The 16,518-nt window shown below is 39.0% G+C and overlaps 1 protein-coding gene across 3 annotated transcripts in view; it reads left to right on the top strand.

Annotated features, from left to right (window-relative positions):
- The window catches only part of Smpx (small muscle protein X-linked), a 133,229-nt gene that overhangs the window by 76,863 nt on the left and 39,848 nt on the right, over positions 1–16,518 (top strand). For all 3 annotated transcript variants that reach the window (XM_031370033.1, XM_031370025.1, XM_031370015.1), the window contains exons 2-3: positions 1,535–1,591; positions 13,197–13,283. In XM_031370033.1, coding sequence (XP_031225893.1) covers positions 1,553–1,591; positions 13,197–13,283 — 126 coding nt within the window. In that variant the 5' untranslated portion in view covers positions 1,535–1,552. The remainder of the gene's footprint in view (positions 1–1,534; positions 1,592–13,196; positions 13,284–16,518) is intronic.

Raw genomic sequence — 16,518 nt, forward strand, 5'->3', positions numbered from 1 at the left:
CAAACTCAGAAATCCTCCTGCCTCTGCCTCCCAAGTGCTAGGATTAAAGGCGTGCGCCACCACCGCCCGGCATGTTCCAGAGTTCTTCACCCCCTCCCTTTCACCTCTGAGAGGGTGCTCCCCCAGGGAATACCATTTCCCAAGGGCATCACGTTCCTACCTCATTAGGCACATCCTCTCACAAGGAGGCCAGACAAGGCAGCCCTCTGCTACATATGCCCTTTGGTTGGTGGCTCAGTCTCTGAGAGCTACCAGGGGTCAGGGTTTCGTCTGTATATTTAAGGCTGCAGATGAACACAGCACTCAGAAGTCACGAGCTGTGGCTATTGGTGTTAATGAAATAAACATTCACACCGTGCTTTAAGAGTTCAGAAAGTCTTGTCAGAGGAAATATGCCACTCAAATCTTCCCATAGTCTGTGAAGCAGGACCATTTCAAGGAAGAGGAAACAGGCCTAGAAATATTGAATGTCGTTGCCCAAATTTCAGGGGTCCTGTGTGAACACTGCTCCCTGTGTTCATTCAGCACCATGTTAGCACACATGCATAGCAGTCAGTAGATAGAATTTGGTCAACCCATTTTATAGTTATGATTAAGAACAGAGAATGTTTTGAATTCAATGAGTTTTAAACTTCTTACTTGGTCTAGTTGATGTTTAACAGACAGCTATAAAAACAGGCTGGAGTCGAGTTCATTAGTGTTCTTTGTTCCTTTAGCTCAGCAAACCATAGCCTCTATCTCCAGGTGGGCTTTGGTTACAGTGCTACAAGTTAGGACTCCTGTGTTTAAGGAAGGTTTGAGGAAAAAAAGTGCTTCTACATTTTGGGGATCTGATACGGTCATGAAAGTCTACTTTGTTTCTAAGATGGTTCCACCGAAGAAAGCAAGTTCCAGAGCATTTTCTGGCTTCCATTGTTTCTATAATCTAGGCTTGTTGGGGATGGTTGGGTGGGACGTGTATGAAGATTAAAGAACTCGGCTCTTCCAAGAGTCCCCAAATGTCTCCAAAAGTTGCTGGGAGAAGATAAAGTCGCACAGCCGAGAGAGTATTCCAAAAGCCAAGCCGTCGTCATCGTCAGGTATCACACAGGGAATGTTGTCCCTGCGGCACTGAGTAGCTTGCCCTGGCAACAGTGAGCACAGACCACAAGTTCAATTTCAAGCCACAGCAACCAGCTCTGTAGCTTAACAAAGGCGTTTCACTGGTACCGCCCCTTTGGTTTGAGGCTCTTGGCAGAAGGTCAAGAGGGCAGGTGAAGAGAGGATAGGGCCTTTCAAGTTTCTGATCACCTATCATTTCCATCAGGGGCAAGGCTCGGTATATCTTCTCCTGAATGATTTATCGAGGTGCTCTAGTGTTCCCTCTCCCTGAGGCATTGGGAAGGAGAGTCTCCAAGTAACTGCAGAAACTGAGACTGAAAGAATATATGGCCAGTGAAAGGGGTGACTGCCCAGTTGAATCATGAGTTAAATTCTAATTTATCACGACCTTGAATCTGAAGACTGCCACCTCTAACAGTGTCTTGTTTTTTAGGGATAAGACCTCGTGAATATGTCGAAGCAGCCAATTTCCAACGTCAAAGCCATCCAGGTAAGTAGGCATATTTGTGCTTTACCATCGGCTCTGTGGCTTCTGACCTACTGCAATTGTTCATCTCTGAGTATTAACTTTAAGAAGAAAAAGTTCCTCTTTATAAGGCTAAGGAGGCAGAATTGAGAAAGGGCTGTAAGACAGATATAGTATAATTGAGAGCTGAAGCTGCTTTTAATTGCTATTAATTGTAAGACAATCAAAGTTTTAAAATGAGAATTACATTTTTTACCAAACACACTAGATTTGCAATAACCTATTCTATCCTTTAAAGAGCTGGAGAGAGGCTCCCGAAAGCTCCAAAATAGCAAGTAGGAAACACTTATGCATCTGATTTGACCAGTATATCTGGTATGCTTGTATTAAAATATATTGCTAGATGTGCAGCTGGGTCTTCATGTGGGTCCTGAACAACTGGAGCAGGAGCTGTCCCAAAAGCTGTTGCCTGTCTGTGGGCTAGCTTTGTTTACCTGGGCTGCCTTGTCTGATCTCAGTGGGAGAGGAAGCGCCTAACCTAGAAGAGACTTGAAGTGCTAGGATGGGGGGATACCCAGGAGGTCCCCACCTGCTCAGAGGAGAAGGGGAGGGGGATGGTGAAGGATTGTGGGAGGGGATGACCTAGAGGGAGGGAAGTGAGTGGGATGTAAAGTGAATAAGTAAATGTATGTATGTATGTATGTGTGTGTATGTATATATGTATGTATGTATAATACTAAAATACACTGTTCCCCATAAAGATATTACTTGTTAATTAAAAAAATATATGGGATTTTTATATGCCCATTGATAGGAAATAGAACATTCAATTTTCAGTTTTATACTCAACTGGTATATAGATATAGCAGTAAGTCCCAGTTGGCTTGACTCGCTTGTTTCAAATGTATCTTTTGAGACAAGGTTTAACTCAGTAGTAGGGCACATCAGTAGTATATGTGAAGCTCTGAGTTCGAGTCCCAGCACTAATAAAATAAATCTTTCTTTAAACAATAACCTTTTAAAGTCAACTGTTCTCCCAAATCCTAGTGAGTTTTAAGTTTATGTGTTATTAATTTTCTTCATGCTATTCCAGCAGACTTACTCTTTGGTTGCTTAAACTGACTTGTGTCATCCACAAAGAGGAGATACAGAAAGCAGGCATTTTGAAATATACATATAACATGAAAATAACTTCCAATATTTATTTTTACCCAAGACTAAATCTGTTATGTCTTTGGAGATCTCTGAGTGTGACTCTCAAATAGCTCCCAGCCTGAGAGACTCTGGGCACAATGCTTTCCTGTCAAATTCTGTTTTCCTTTTATCAGCATGGAATCTAGCTGTGCTTTCTCCCAAGAAACTCCTTCCCTTCCTGGACTTTTCTGAATGCTGCAGGGCACTCAGTGGTTCCTGAGTCTTGTAACAATAATGCCCCGACACAGCACAAACACAATCACAAAAGGCTCACTGAGTTTTGGGATCTGCATTTGGCCAGGCTGTGAACACAATATTGAAGGCTGAAGAAGTCCACATTTACAGCACTGGTAAAGGGTGTTGGAGAGACGGATCTGTACTTGTCATGACTAATGCATACTCTTAAACTGATGGAGTTCTTAAGTGGCAGGATATATGCCAGTCTCTGGAAACCTGTCACTGAGCAAGCCCAAGAAAGAACCCATGCATTTGGCAAGGATTCCCTTCTACTTATTGAGCATTCTGGTATCTCTAGCTAGTGAGTCTCCAATGTATCCTGACACTGGTAGTGGGCATTATTTTTGTCACTTGGATTCATGAACCTTGAACCTTTGAATTTTCTGTTTTACATGATATTCAAATAGTAGCAAGGACTCTGAACATAGACTGCAGTCCTGAATCTATCTTGTGCTAGTGCAGAAAGTCAGGAAAGGATTTCCTGCTGTTTTACCTCTCTGGACCTCCATTTCCAAACCTGTGACATGGAGGCAATAGTAATTCTGTTTAGGAATTAACAAAGGAGATCCTGGCATTTTAACAGCATAGTAAACAATCATTGGAGAGCAGCCATTATTCCATTTATGATCACAAGGGTAGTTTATAGCAGAGTCGTGATCCCTGCACTCCATGCTCGTGAAGTGCTAAACAGAAAGTTTCCTTTTTATTTTTCAGAATGCTACCAAGCTGCTTTTTCATCTCTTCCTTTTAAAGCTGAAAGTGTATTGATTTTTCTTCTGTAGTGCCCTATGGCTCATATAAATCTCTACTGAAAACTCACTAGCATTTTATTTACTAAATTTGACCTTGATGTATTTTAAGGTCTGCAATATTTAAAATGCCACTTTGGGCCATTCTCAATAGCTGTTATTGCGTTGCATTTTACACACACACACACACACACACACACATACACATCTACTTTACCAACAAGGGAAATTCCTTATGGATATGGCGTTGCCTATTTCAATGTATTAGATGTCTCATCGAAAGACCAATTTAATGAACTTTCAAATGAAATATTTTTTGTTGTGTCTAGCATCAGCACTATCCTGTATTTTCCTATCAACTTTACATTAACCTTAAATAGGGCACATTAAACAAAATATGGAAGTAATTACATAATACATAATGGTTCATAATAAGGGCATGAGATCATGAGCTTTTCTGAAACAAACACAAAATCAGATGAGAGAGCATTTCAAGTGGGTAAATATCATCAGATGCTTTTAAATGGTCTAATCAACACATTTTAGTTACTTCATATTTAAAAAATTTTATTTTTATGTGTATGGATGTTTTGTCTGCATGTAAGTATATGCACCACATATATGCCTGGTTCCAGTGCCCACAGAAGCCTGAAGAAGGAGGTGCATCCACTATATGGATGATGGGAGTGGAACCTGGGTCCTGTGAAAGAGCAGCCAGTGCTCTTCACCTCTGACCTATCTTTCCAGTCCATAGTCACTTCTTTTTATTAGACTCTTATCTTCAATCCAATCTAACTGCCATTTCTGGGGGACATAGTATATCTCTAATCCAATTCAACTGCAATTTCCTGGGGGGGCATATTTTGTGCCAGGAGTAGGGTATGCAACGATGAGTTGATGTCTGATCTTTGTACTTGATAAGATCATAGCCTACAGTACTTAACGGCTGTATGACTTTGGGCAAGTAGTTTAACTTCTTTATTCTTCATCCTCTGCTTCTGCTTATCTGCTAATAGAATATGTGGCAGAACATTTTTCATAGTGTTTTCTGCAAGAATGTAATAAATCTAATAGAAGTAGATGCTAGGCCAGTGCCTAACTGATAGTAACTACTTAATAAATGGCTGCTATCATACATCAATCATCATCATCACTATCTATTTTATCAATTTCCAAAGTGTATGCCTTAGAATACCATAAGTTTCTTTCTTTTTCTTTTTTACAAGACAGGGTTTCTCTGTATAGCCCAGGTTGTCCTGGAACTCACTCTGTAGACCAGGCTGGCCTCAAACTCAGGAATCTGCCTGCCTCTGCCTCCCAAGTGCTGGGATTAAAGGCATGCACCACCACTGCCTGACAGAATACCGTAAATTTCATGAGATATTGTTAATTAGATTAAGAGTTTCCATACTGTTTGGGAAACTTTCCCAGAGTCCATTATTTCTTAATAGTATCTATTCTTCTCATGAAGACAATGCTCTCCAAGTCTTTTGGACTTTTCAATGAGCAGTCTTGCAGAATTCTGTTTTGCAGTGCAAATTTCCAACAGCTTAGATTTAGATCTCTATTTTGTCTGGATTGTATGACCTGAGCTTCTTTCAACTGTACTTCTCATAGGCAGACAACTTTAAGAGTGTACAAAAAAGTAGAGACAAGCAGTTACAAATATCTGTGACTTTAAGCATCCTTTATTTACTTTTCTGTAAAACTGAGGCAAACACTACTATATAAGAGGACTGTTGTAATGAATAAACTAGATAGTTTATGACAAATCCATGGTTTCTAGTACACAATGCTCCTTAAAAGATTATTATTTTGTCTATACAATTCAAGGAATGACCTTGCTTTTTCCTCATGCAACTCCATTTCCCCTATATGCCAGAATAACAGGAAGGCTAGAATTCAGCTCATCCTTACAGAAGGTAGATAGCTGTCTTTCGTGTTTGCTTAAGATGGCCTCTGAATTGTAAGGAGAGTCTAAGTTACCATTATTTCCCAGTGCATTAAGTCTCAGCCAATGATGTAAAACCATTCTAAAGGAACCAGTTGAGAGCTCTTTAAGCTGCTTGTAAAGCTATCTATATCAGATGTGGACGAACTTTTTCTGTAAAGGACCAGACGGACAACAAATATGTTAGGCTTTGAATTGTTTGGTCTGCTTCAACTATCATGCCTGCTATTATTATCTGAAGCAATCACAGGGTCATAAAATGGATGTATGTGCCTGCTCCCCAACAGCTTATTTAAAATTTCAGTGGTGGGTTACATTTGTCCTGTGGATTGCAACTTGAAAATCTCATTGTTGATTATAATGGGAATGGCAACCAAGGCAACATCAGCACACTCTGTGCGCTGGGTCATGGGATGTGATATGACAGGTGGCAGGGAAAGTTAGAACTGCTGAGAAATTTAATCCCATCAGCCATCTGTGCAGTAGCTTTCTCTAATGAAAACAAGTGATACCAGCCACTGGCTGCATCTCCTGGTCCTCCTAAGCACACCTATTTTGGGAGTTGTCACAAGCCTCTCCAGAACCTCAGCTCATACAGAGCCAGTCATCTCTGGGTTGACACTGATCCATTCTTTCTGACATTTGTCCTCTCCCATGAGACCTAAGAACATCATAGCTAACCAGAAAAGAGGCTTATGCCCTAGTCGTGGTGTGCTGTGTGATTTCACTAGAATGGTCCTTATAATTTATAGGTAGAGGATGTGTCAAGTGACCTTTAAGGCCTTGACCAGCTTCTAGTAGTCTGTGAGTCTCTTGAGAGTAGCTTCTAAGGCTTAATTTTTATATGACAAAAATAGCTGTAGTTCTTCAATTACTGTGTAACTGCTACAATGCCATGTGACTTTCATACATCACAAGCCAAAAGGACTGAGGCAGGTGACTCAGGCACTCAGTGTGATCCTAAAATGCAATATTCTATGGGCTTGTTTCTAACTCTCCATACCTTCCCACCCCTGATAGAGGTAGATGGCTGTGGACCATCTCAAGGGAAAACACAAGTGCCAAGCCCACTTGGGCAAGCAACATATATAGTGTCTGAATTAAGAAGCCGATAGACACTTAAAGCCATATTAAAAGCAAGTTGGCTTGAAGTGAAAAGCACAAAGCAAAGTAATCTAATGATGAATATGCCCTTGAAATATAAGCAAGTATGGCCACTGTATTTACATCTGGCTTAACTAACTCAAGCTTTGTGTGATCCTAAATCTAACTCCTTTATCACATACTCAAAGGCAAGATTGTCAGAGTCCTGCAATTTTAGGGAGTATGTGGTTACTTGTTATGGAAAACTCCCTTGCTATGCAATCATATAGAAACATGTAGAACAAAATATTTCCATACCACACATTTTAGTACTTCTTGATTTTACCCACCCATTAATACTGTTTTTCTACTCTCCACAGTCCAGGGCATAAAGGTTCCATGGAAGAAGAAAGCAGCTTCTGTCAAAGCAAAGACTGTGTACAGACAGGTTTTATAGACTGTTTTTCCTGGGTTGGATTTCTGGTTTAAAAAAAAAAGGATTTCAAGTGTATGACAGTCCTCAGTACAAAGGAGCGGACAAGCACCCTGCATGGCTGCTATATTGATTAAGCTAAAAACCCAAGCAATGACACATGCTTTCCTTTGTATCTTTTACTTAGATTGAAAACAAAATGTTAACTTTCATTTGATGTTTGTTTTACTGTAGAGGCAAGACCTTTCTTTGATCATAGTTCTACTGTTTCTTTCTTACATAAACCACTCAAGCATACTGTTTATGATTTACAATGCTGGTTTCTTTAAAGTGCAGCAAGAACTTGAATATAGCAGTCTCACTCTCAAGTGGGTCTGCTATTACTCTAACTAATGCCCTCTGATGCTTTGATGAAGGCTCTAACATTGTGACATGAGGCAAGCAGTTATATCCTGACTAAAATATGTCATGTTTTTAATGCTGCCATTTACAAGTACTTCATAACCTGCCCCCCAACCAAATTGTGCACATTGCCTTAAAGGCTGAACGGTACATTCTTGAAATATGCTTTACCATGGATGACAAGATTACAGTTGAGTCATTTAGGAAATTGTTGAAGAGAACAAAAAACATGTTGAGAACAGAATGTTGGAGGGGAGAGGGTCTTACAGCATGAAACATCATAGGTAAAGAACAGTAAATGAGTGGGAGTTTCTCAAAACCATTGAGTGGGAAAGTTTGATGTTCTGAATCTCCTCTATGTTTCAAGAAATATGTATTCTACAGCTTTAGGATTTTATTTTAAAACAAATTGGTTATCTTTTAGTTGATAGAGGTATGTGTTCATCTGTACCTCTTATTTCAGGCTAATATATCAAAAAAGACTCATTTTCTAGTCTTAAAGCACAATTCTTTCTGCAAATCTGTAAAAATGCTGTACATTTTAAAGTACCATGTTGCATTTCATTCAGAGAATCATAAGGCCTGAGACTAGGACAGAGAAGAAAGCAGTTCTGAAACAGCCCTATAGGATTTCCTGCCTGCCGTTGGAGAATGGCACACATCAATACTGGCAGGAGGTCCTGGGACATTGGAAAACAAAAGATAGAATCGGTGGGTGTACGAGTTCTCTCAAGCAAACATTCAATGTTCAGATAAATCACAGTGGTTTCTGAAAAAGAGCTAGTGAGTGAGGATAAGAAAGAAGGGGAAGAGAGATCTGTGGCTGTGGGATGTGCCAGTCCTCAGTGAGCAGCAGGTATCAAAATCTAACCCTTTGGGGAAAGGAGATGTCATCGTATTGTAAGCCATATACTAGTGACTGAGGAGGGAATATTGTTTCCAGAATCCTCCTGGCTCAAAGCCTAGAGCCAAGGAAGGAGAACAATACAAATAATTAAGGGAGTGGTGGAATTAACTTACAGGGAATTCTTTCTACTTTTCTTTACTTGCTGAGATCAAGAGCAGTATTAATTTCACATCAGATAGGTCTTCTATCAGGAAACAGTATCCCTCTCTAGCCAAAGATGACCTGTTAGATTTTTTTCCACTTCCAGCTTGGAGAATGTAACAAATTATGTATAGCTAGGGAAGGTGATGAACCAGGTCTGCTGCATCAGGGGCATTTTTTTTTTTTTAGGGGCATATTTTAAGGTATCTAAAATGAGTAAATTTAAAATAGGAACAAGAAATAAAAGAGTTATATTGCAAAAAAGAAATATAAATCCCAAGAACTGCCTTCCTTTGTATTCATAGAGAAGCTCTATAGATTCTTGTATTGATTCTAAGTCATTCATGTCAAACCTTTTATGTGTCTGCTTATTCTGCTATAAAAAGTACCGCTTACATTACACACAATTTGAATAGCAAATACCTACCATACCCAATTTGCAGATGGAAGTACTAAGTTATTGAAAAGTTATTTTGTGTTCAGATATAGAGCAAGGCAGTAAAAAAGCCAAGAATATGATGTAATTTTCTAGATGACAGAAGAAAAGCTAACCTACATTTTCCAATCAAATTCAAGTTATGAAGATTTTTTTCTTATGGCTATAATGTAGCCCATAATTTGTCACTCAAATACCACTCCCCTACACTTGTAATAACAAAGCATCTTTAATCACCTTATTACTAGTCTAGTGCATGACACAGTTGACAAAGCACTGCTCTTTTATTCCCTTATTGATGCACTGTAATGATTGGATGGTCAAAATGTTTTCAGGCTGCTTTCTTCCTCATCAATATTTGCTGTTTTAAAAACCCATTTAGGTTCCTGATTTCTTGAGTGATTCCTTCAAGAAGAAAAAGTGTCAAGTCAGAGTTAATGGCTCATTTACCAATGTGGCTTTTGTTTGGAATCTATTTTAGAAGTATGCATTTTGTGTTCTCCTTTCCAAAGGTCACTCTCAAAGGATAAGTCTGCAATTTTAGAGCTGTTTAGAGCTACAATTAGCCAAGGGAAAAGAACTCTTGGGAGACAGGATTAGTAGAGTAAAAAGGTTAACTTTAAAAGTTTGATTTGACAAAGTGTCCTTTTATGTACTGTTGATGTGACTTTGATCACAAACTCTAAAAAACCTTTGAGGTTTCATCTGTTTGTCAGTCAAACAAATATGATATTAACTTTACAAGACTGAGTATTGTGAAGAAACAGTTGTGAATTCTACTTTTCTAAGCATTTAGCATTTTATTTTTAAAGCCATATGTTTTAATTTTTTGAAATTGAAATACAATTATATACTTTCTCTCCTTCCTTTCCTCTCTTCAACCCTTGCTTCCTCTCAAACCCATAGCCTCTTTTTTAATTGCTATTGTTAGACACATACACATGTACACACACACACACACACACACACACACACACACACACACACATACCGTAAAATTTCCCCCTTTAATGTTAGCATGTCTATTGGTGTTGTTCTTATTTAGGTCTTCTTTAGGCAGCCATATTATTGAGGTATTATGGATGAAGCTTTTTTGCTGTTTCTAGGAAACACAATCTCACAGCAGATTTCCTGGCTCTCACATTCTTTCTTCACCCTCTTTTCTGTGATGTTATCTTAGCCTTAGGTGCAGGAGTTGTTTTGTAGATGTATCCATAGGAGCCTAACACCCTGTGCTCAGTTGTTTTCTGTATTTCAACTAGTTCTGGTTTTCTGTAATGGTCTCTATCTGTAGCAGAGAGAATTGTCTTTGATCAATACTATTTTGATTTTCAGATGTCCTGGTAATACTTTACTTGAAGGAAGAGTTCCATTGTTAAGAGGTTTAAAAATCATGATGTAGCCCATTATTCATATTACAAATGAGGATAATGATGTCAAATACTAATTGACAAATTACTAAATACTGTCAAATACTAATTAAATCAAGAAACATTAATTATAAGAAGAAAGAATTTATAACAACTACCAGCTCTGCTTCACTCTTATAAACAACCTATTGGAAAGGCTATCAAAAGTTCTAAAGATAATCTCCAAATAAGAAAATGTTGTTATCCTATAACCTAAACTATTATATTACTAATGATCACCTTCATATGTTTCCTTACCGAAAACTATATTTGATTATAAAGTGTATTGACTTGGTTAAATAGCTTACCTAAAGAAATGTTCAACATCCTTAGTCATCAGGGAAATTCAAATCAAAACAACCCTGAGATTCCACCTCACACCAGTCAGAATGGTTAAGATCAAAACCTCAGGTGACAGCAGATGCTGGAGAGGTTGTGGAGAAAGGGGAACACTTCTTCATTGCTGGTGGGATTGCACGCTGATACAACCACTCTGGAAATCAGTTTGGTGGTTCCTCAGAAAATTTGACGTAGTACTACTCGAGGACCCAGCAGTACCACTTCTGGGCATATACCCAGAAGATGTTCTAACATGTAATAAGGACACATGCTCCACTATGTTCATAGCAGCCTTATTTATAATAACCAGAAGCTGGAAAGAATCCACATGTCCTTCAACAGAGGAATGGATACAGAAAATGTGGTACATTTACATAATGGAATATTACTCAGCTATTAAAAACAATGAATTTATGAAGTTCTTAGGGAAATAGATGGAATTAGAAAATATCCTGAGTGAGGTAACTCAATCGCAAAAGAACATACATGGCATAGATTCACTTATAAGTGGATAGTAGCCCAGAAGTTTGGAATACCAAAGATAAAATTCATAGACCACATGAAGCTCCTTCTTAGAAGGGGGATCAAATTCCCATGGTAGGAAATACAGAGACTAAGTTTGGGGCAGAAACTGAAGGAAAGGCCATTCAGAGACTGCTCCACATGGGAATCCTTCCCATATACAGTTACCAAACCCAGACACTATTGTGGATGCCAACAAGTGCTTACTGACAGGAGCCTGATATAGTTGTCTCCTGAGAGGCTCTGACAGTACCCGACTAATACAGAAGTAGAGACTCACATCCATCCATTGGACTGAGCACAGGGTCCCCAGTGAAGAAGCTAGAGAAAGGAGAGCTGAAGAGCTTGCAGTCCCTTAGGACGAACAACATGAACTAACTACTACCCTCAGAGCTCCCAGGGTCTAAACTACCAATCAAAGAGTACACATGGTGGGACTCATGGCTCCAGCTACACATGTAGCAGAGGATGGCCTTGTGGGACATCAATGAGAGGAGAGGCCCTTGGTCTCATGAAGGCTCTATGCCCCAGTGTAAGGGAATGCCAGGACAGGAAAGCGGGAGAGGGTGATGGGGGGTTTTTAGAGGGGTAAAATTTGCAATGTAAATAAAGAAAGCATCAAATAAAAAATAAATAGCTTAATAATTGAGTCTTTCAGAAACAGTATTTTAACCCAAATTCACTACAAGGAAGGTACTTCCTATATATTCATAATAAATGGGTTGAATGGAGTACTCTAAATAAATTTCCTATGTTATGAATTAGTCATTACCTTGGCAATGGAGCATATACCAGGTTTCTCCAAATGGACCTTCCCAAACTCTGTTTCATTTGGTGTAGTACCCAAATTATCCACTCTGTGTCACAAGTTAACAAAGCATTTTCTCCTTTTGCTTAGACATCACTTTCACTCATATCAAAATGAAGTTTCAACTTTTCAAGCTCATATATCCAATTACTTATAAGGCAACATTTTATCTCTAGTGGAAAAAAATGTGTTCTAGTTTTTAAAGCTGTTAACATATTTGAAGACATTTTTGGTAAGTATTAAACATTTTTACCTTTTGATGTCTGTCAAAATATAAGTGAAATTTAAATTTACATATTTCTTCTCAAGTTCAAATGACTGTGTCAACAAATTCTTCTATAGTATAGTGTTTGAAGCATTTCATGTTTACAAGGAGGTATTTCATGCTTGCCACTGAAAGAGGTTAGTGTTTACCTTAATAAAGAGCAAGGATCAAAATTCTATCTAAAAAAGGAAATTGATTTGATAACACTTTCCCTTTTCCTTACTGTTCTACACATGAACATGTTGGGAGAAGATAGGAGACTCAGGGACCTGAGGTGACACTGGAGCAGTGACAGGATGTTACAGGAAGGAGGTGGCAACTTAGAAAGTGTGAAAGCACCCTCATCATTGTACATATAAAGGGAACTGACAGAGACCTAAATGTGGAACAGCTTCTGTGGATGCTTTTTCCTTCTTTTCTATCATTATATGTTTCTTCCTCATCACTGAAAGGGAGAAATGATATGCACCATAGGAGGGCAAGAGCCAGAACAAACTGTCTTCAAAAAATTTCCATCCAATATGGAATTGTAAATTCACTGGGCAGACCTAAAGATGGATACCAGGAATGTATAATAAATGGAAGTGAAATTCCCCTTTGCATATTTTGTACTGTTGTTATAGCAATTTTCCTTAGATAAAAAGCTTTGAGGATGTACTTTTCAGAAGATTTTCCTCACGATGATTGCTGTCTTAGAATGTTATGCAATTTCTTACTATTCTTAAGCTAAATTTACCCTGTCTTCTCTCTTAGGCAAATATCAATATTCCAATGGGAGCCTTTCGTCCAGGAGCTGGGCAGCCTCCCAAAAGGAAGGAGAATACTCCTGGAACCGAGGAGGTGAGGAAGATAGCTAATAGAGACCAGCAAGGCCTGTTTGCTCCAAGAGTCCTCGCAGAGGCAAGCTTTCTCAGCAGAGAAAGTCTGTGCCCCTCCCTTCCAATGCAGCCAGTGTTAGTATTTGACAAAGATGCTTGAAGATGCCAAGCTTGACTTCCAGTTATTAGAATTGATTTTGTGCACAGGTGCTTTTGGGCTAGTGCTTGTCACTGGTTTGGTAAGTTTACACTCATGCTCTATGATTAAACTGAGCAGGCTGTGTGCAGTACAGCTTCTGATGGGAGATTAACCTTAATTAGTGCTCAGTAAGTAAGCACATTAAATTACATTCAGATTCAAACAAACAATCATCTTGATCTTCCTTTGAAGAGTCTGCCCAGTCTTAGGAGAACAAGCTGAGGTGGGACATGGCATCAGAAGCAGGTCAAAAGACTGATGTTCTATGGCCTTTTAATTCTTTAACTAGTCTGTGCTTCATTAATCACTGGAAAACTTACCTCTTATTTACTTTATAAACTTACTATATAATTCTCTGGCAATTAGAATATGTTGTGTAACAGCAAGATAAAGGATTTATTGCTAGAGCTTCCTTCTCTGGCCAGCCAGCCAGGAGCCCCTCTGCAGACCAGGCTAGTTAACTCCTTGTGAACCAGAGAAGAAAGAATCACTCACACAGAAAAAAAAAAAAGCACACAGAAGCAGAAAAATGGCTACATCACGACATTTGGATGGATGGGTGGATGGATGGATGGATGGATGGATGGATGGGTGGGTGGGTGGCGCAGAATCCCTTCCCCGCCTGCAAGCCAAACCATCATACCATGCCATCTTTATTTCTTTTTTTCTGGTCTTTTCATAGACAAAAGTTCTTAGAAAGTTATCTCATAAATAAAATGTTACATAAAATGGAAGTTACAGAAGGAGGTTGATATATCAAAGCAATGTTTCATTCTATATGTTCATTTTAAGTTCAAAGCAAAAGTTTCACATGGCCTTGCCTTATCATAGTGCATACCTGTGGCTTTATCCTTGGACCTGAATGCTTTTCCTTGAATATAAATTTGTCTCAAGCCTATTTCTCTTTTTAGTACAATTATGGAAGCTCATTGTATGGATTATTATGTAACCTTTATTTACTATTATGAGTGGACACATTCTATTCTTGATTCTATTACATCTTTCTAGCAAAACAACTAAGACCACCTCTTAAAACTTTCTTCCTAAGATTATTTGAACCAAATCAAGAATTCTATAAAACCATTAATTAATCTTCTATTAATTCTATAAAACAGCATTAATTAATCTTCATGTTGATCTGCAGAAAATCTTCTCAGTAAGGGTGGATTAATCACTAGAGACTATTATATTAATTTAATAATGACAGGAAAGGCATATCAGCTGCAAGAATGAATCCTGAGATGAAGTCTCTTTGGGACCTTGCCTTTCAGAGGTCACCCATCTTAGACCATGCAAAAAAGGCCAACTACCACCTCCAGGAAGGCCACCTGTTAGCTTGAGCCTTTCCTAGATGGCTTCTGACATTCCTTTGAAAACAAGGCCTTCCAAAGGAGTCTATTTAGACTCCCTCTCTGTATTTCCCTCTTCCATTCTTTACTCCCTGATCAATTCAAATATGTTGCTAAAATAGAGACTAAAACTAATAATTGCAAGAAACAGGACATGTGCTTTTCCCCAGGTATTTATGTATTTACTTGTATGTGACTTTTCTGCTGAAATCTGAGGTCTGATTCTGAGGCTGGGGGTGGGATTAAGGTTTTTGATCATCTCATCACCACAAAAATTACAGCATTTTAAAAGGTAATGATTTCTATGGCTTTTATATTTGACCCACTACTTCAAAGTTTGCTAAGATGGCTTTGGTTCTGATTACGATCTTAGGTCCTCAGCTTTAGCCTCCAATAATGATGATGGCCACGGGACTCTGCCCTCACCTCCTTTTATTTGCCATTGTAGTTTTTCCTTCCCCACCTACCTTCCTTTTAAGCTGTATCTGCCACTACTACAACAGCTAGTCACAAGGTAACTTGGCCCTGCTTTTTTGTGAAATTAGCTGATGCAACAGCTGAGGCGTGGGGAGGCTCACTTCTTCCTTTCCCTTAGTGGAATGGCAGCCTTGGGCTTTTCCCTGTACAACGTAAGTATCTTCCTTTGGAGGCTAGGGAAGCACTTTCCTTTAGTTCTTTTTTTGTCTCTAGCCTGATGGTTTGGGCACACTAAATAAAACTACCAAGGACGAATTTCACTTGGTTTGTGACCACATACAAAACCACTTACGTATTCAAATGGCCAATTGATATTCCTCATGGGTAGAGAGGATGAGATATCCACAGAGATCCTGGGACCCTAGAGATGTTCCATGTATTGTGCTACTCTTTATTCTTGGGATTCTTTTGGTAGAAGAGAGAGTAAGGGTATTCCTTACCCAATACAAGCTGTTAGGAACTCTTAGGGTTTGAGGGTTTAAGGGAGGAAGCAACCTCATGACTCAAACTCTGGATCGAGTCTCAAAATAAATTTCCCAGAGAAACACCGTGAGGGGAGTAGTTAGATAGCTTGTCTTAGCTATAAGAGTGCATTAAATAGTATTTTTATGGCTTGGTTTGAGGCCCTAACTACCTTCTGTGCACAGTTTGAATGAGGAAATTGAATATGAGTTCAGAATAACTTCCCTATTCACATTTATTACTGTTATCTGTATTTACAAACTAAGCATTGTTTACATTCATAGATTTAGGATTCATATCCAAGCCTCATGTTAACAGAATTATAGTAGAATGTGTTGTTTGTAGTATACTGTAACAGCACAGCTCACTTATGTCCTAGCCAGTTAGTCCCCCAGGTAAACTAGGATGGTCTTTCAAGCTTGACATTCTCTAAGAGATGAACAAATGGATGTGTCCTAGCAGGAAAACAGCCTGAGTCATTGGCTGTCTGACAAGCTCTGTGAACACTAACCGTCTCTTGTGTACCTGTGGCTTCTGACCAGTCCTTTGCTCTGCCTGCAGACATGAATTGCATCCCCTGTCAGTTGCTTGTTAGACATAGGCATGCTCCTGGCACAGGGTCTTCTATCCACATCCTTTGGTGCCAGAAAAGTGGCTGCTTGCTTGAAGTGATCTGAGGGTATTAAATATTTCCTTTTCATCTTGTCTCTTCACAAGATGCAAACATAGTATTTAATTCTAGTCTAGTCACTTAGTTATGAGGCTTTGGA

The sequence above is a fragment of the Mastomys coucha genome, chromosome X (genome assembly GCF_008632895.1).
Source record: "Mastomys coucha isolate ucsf_1 chromosome X, UCSF_Mcou_1, whole genome shotgun sequence".
In the NCBI taxonomy this organism is placed as follows: Eukaryota; Metazoa; Chordata; class Mammalia; order Rodentia; family Muridae; genus Mastomys; species Mastomys coucha.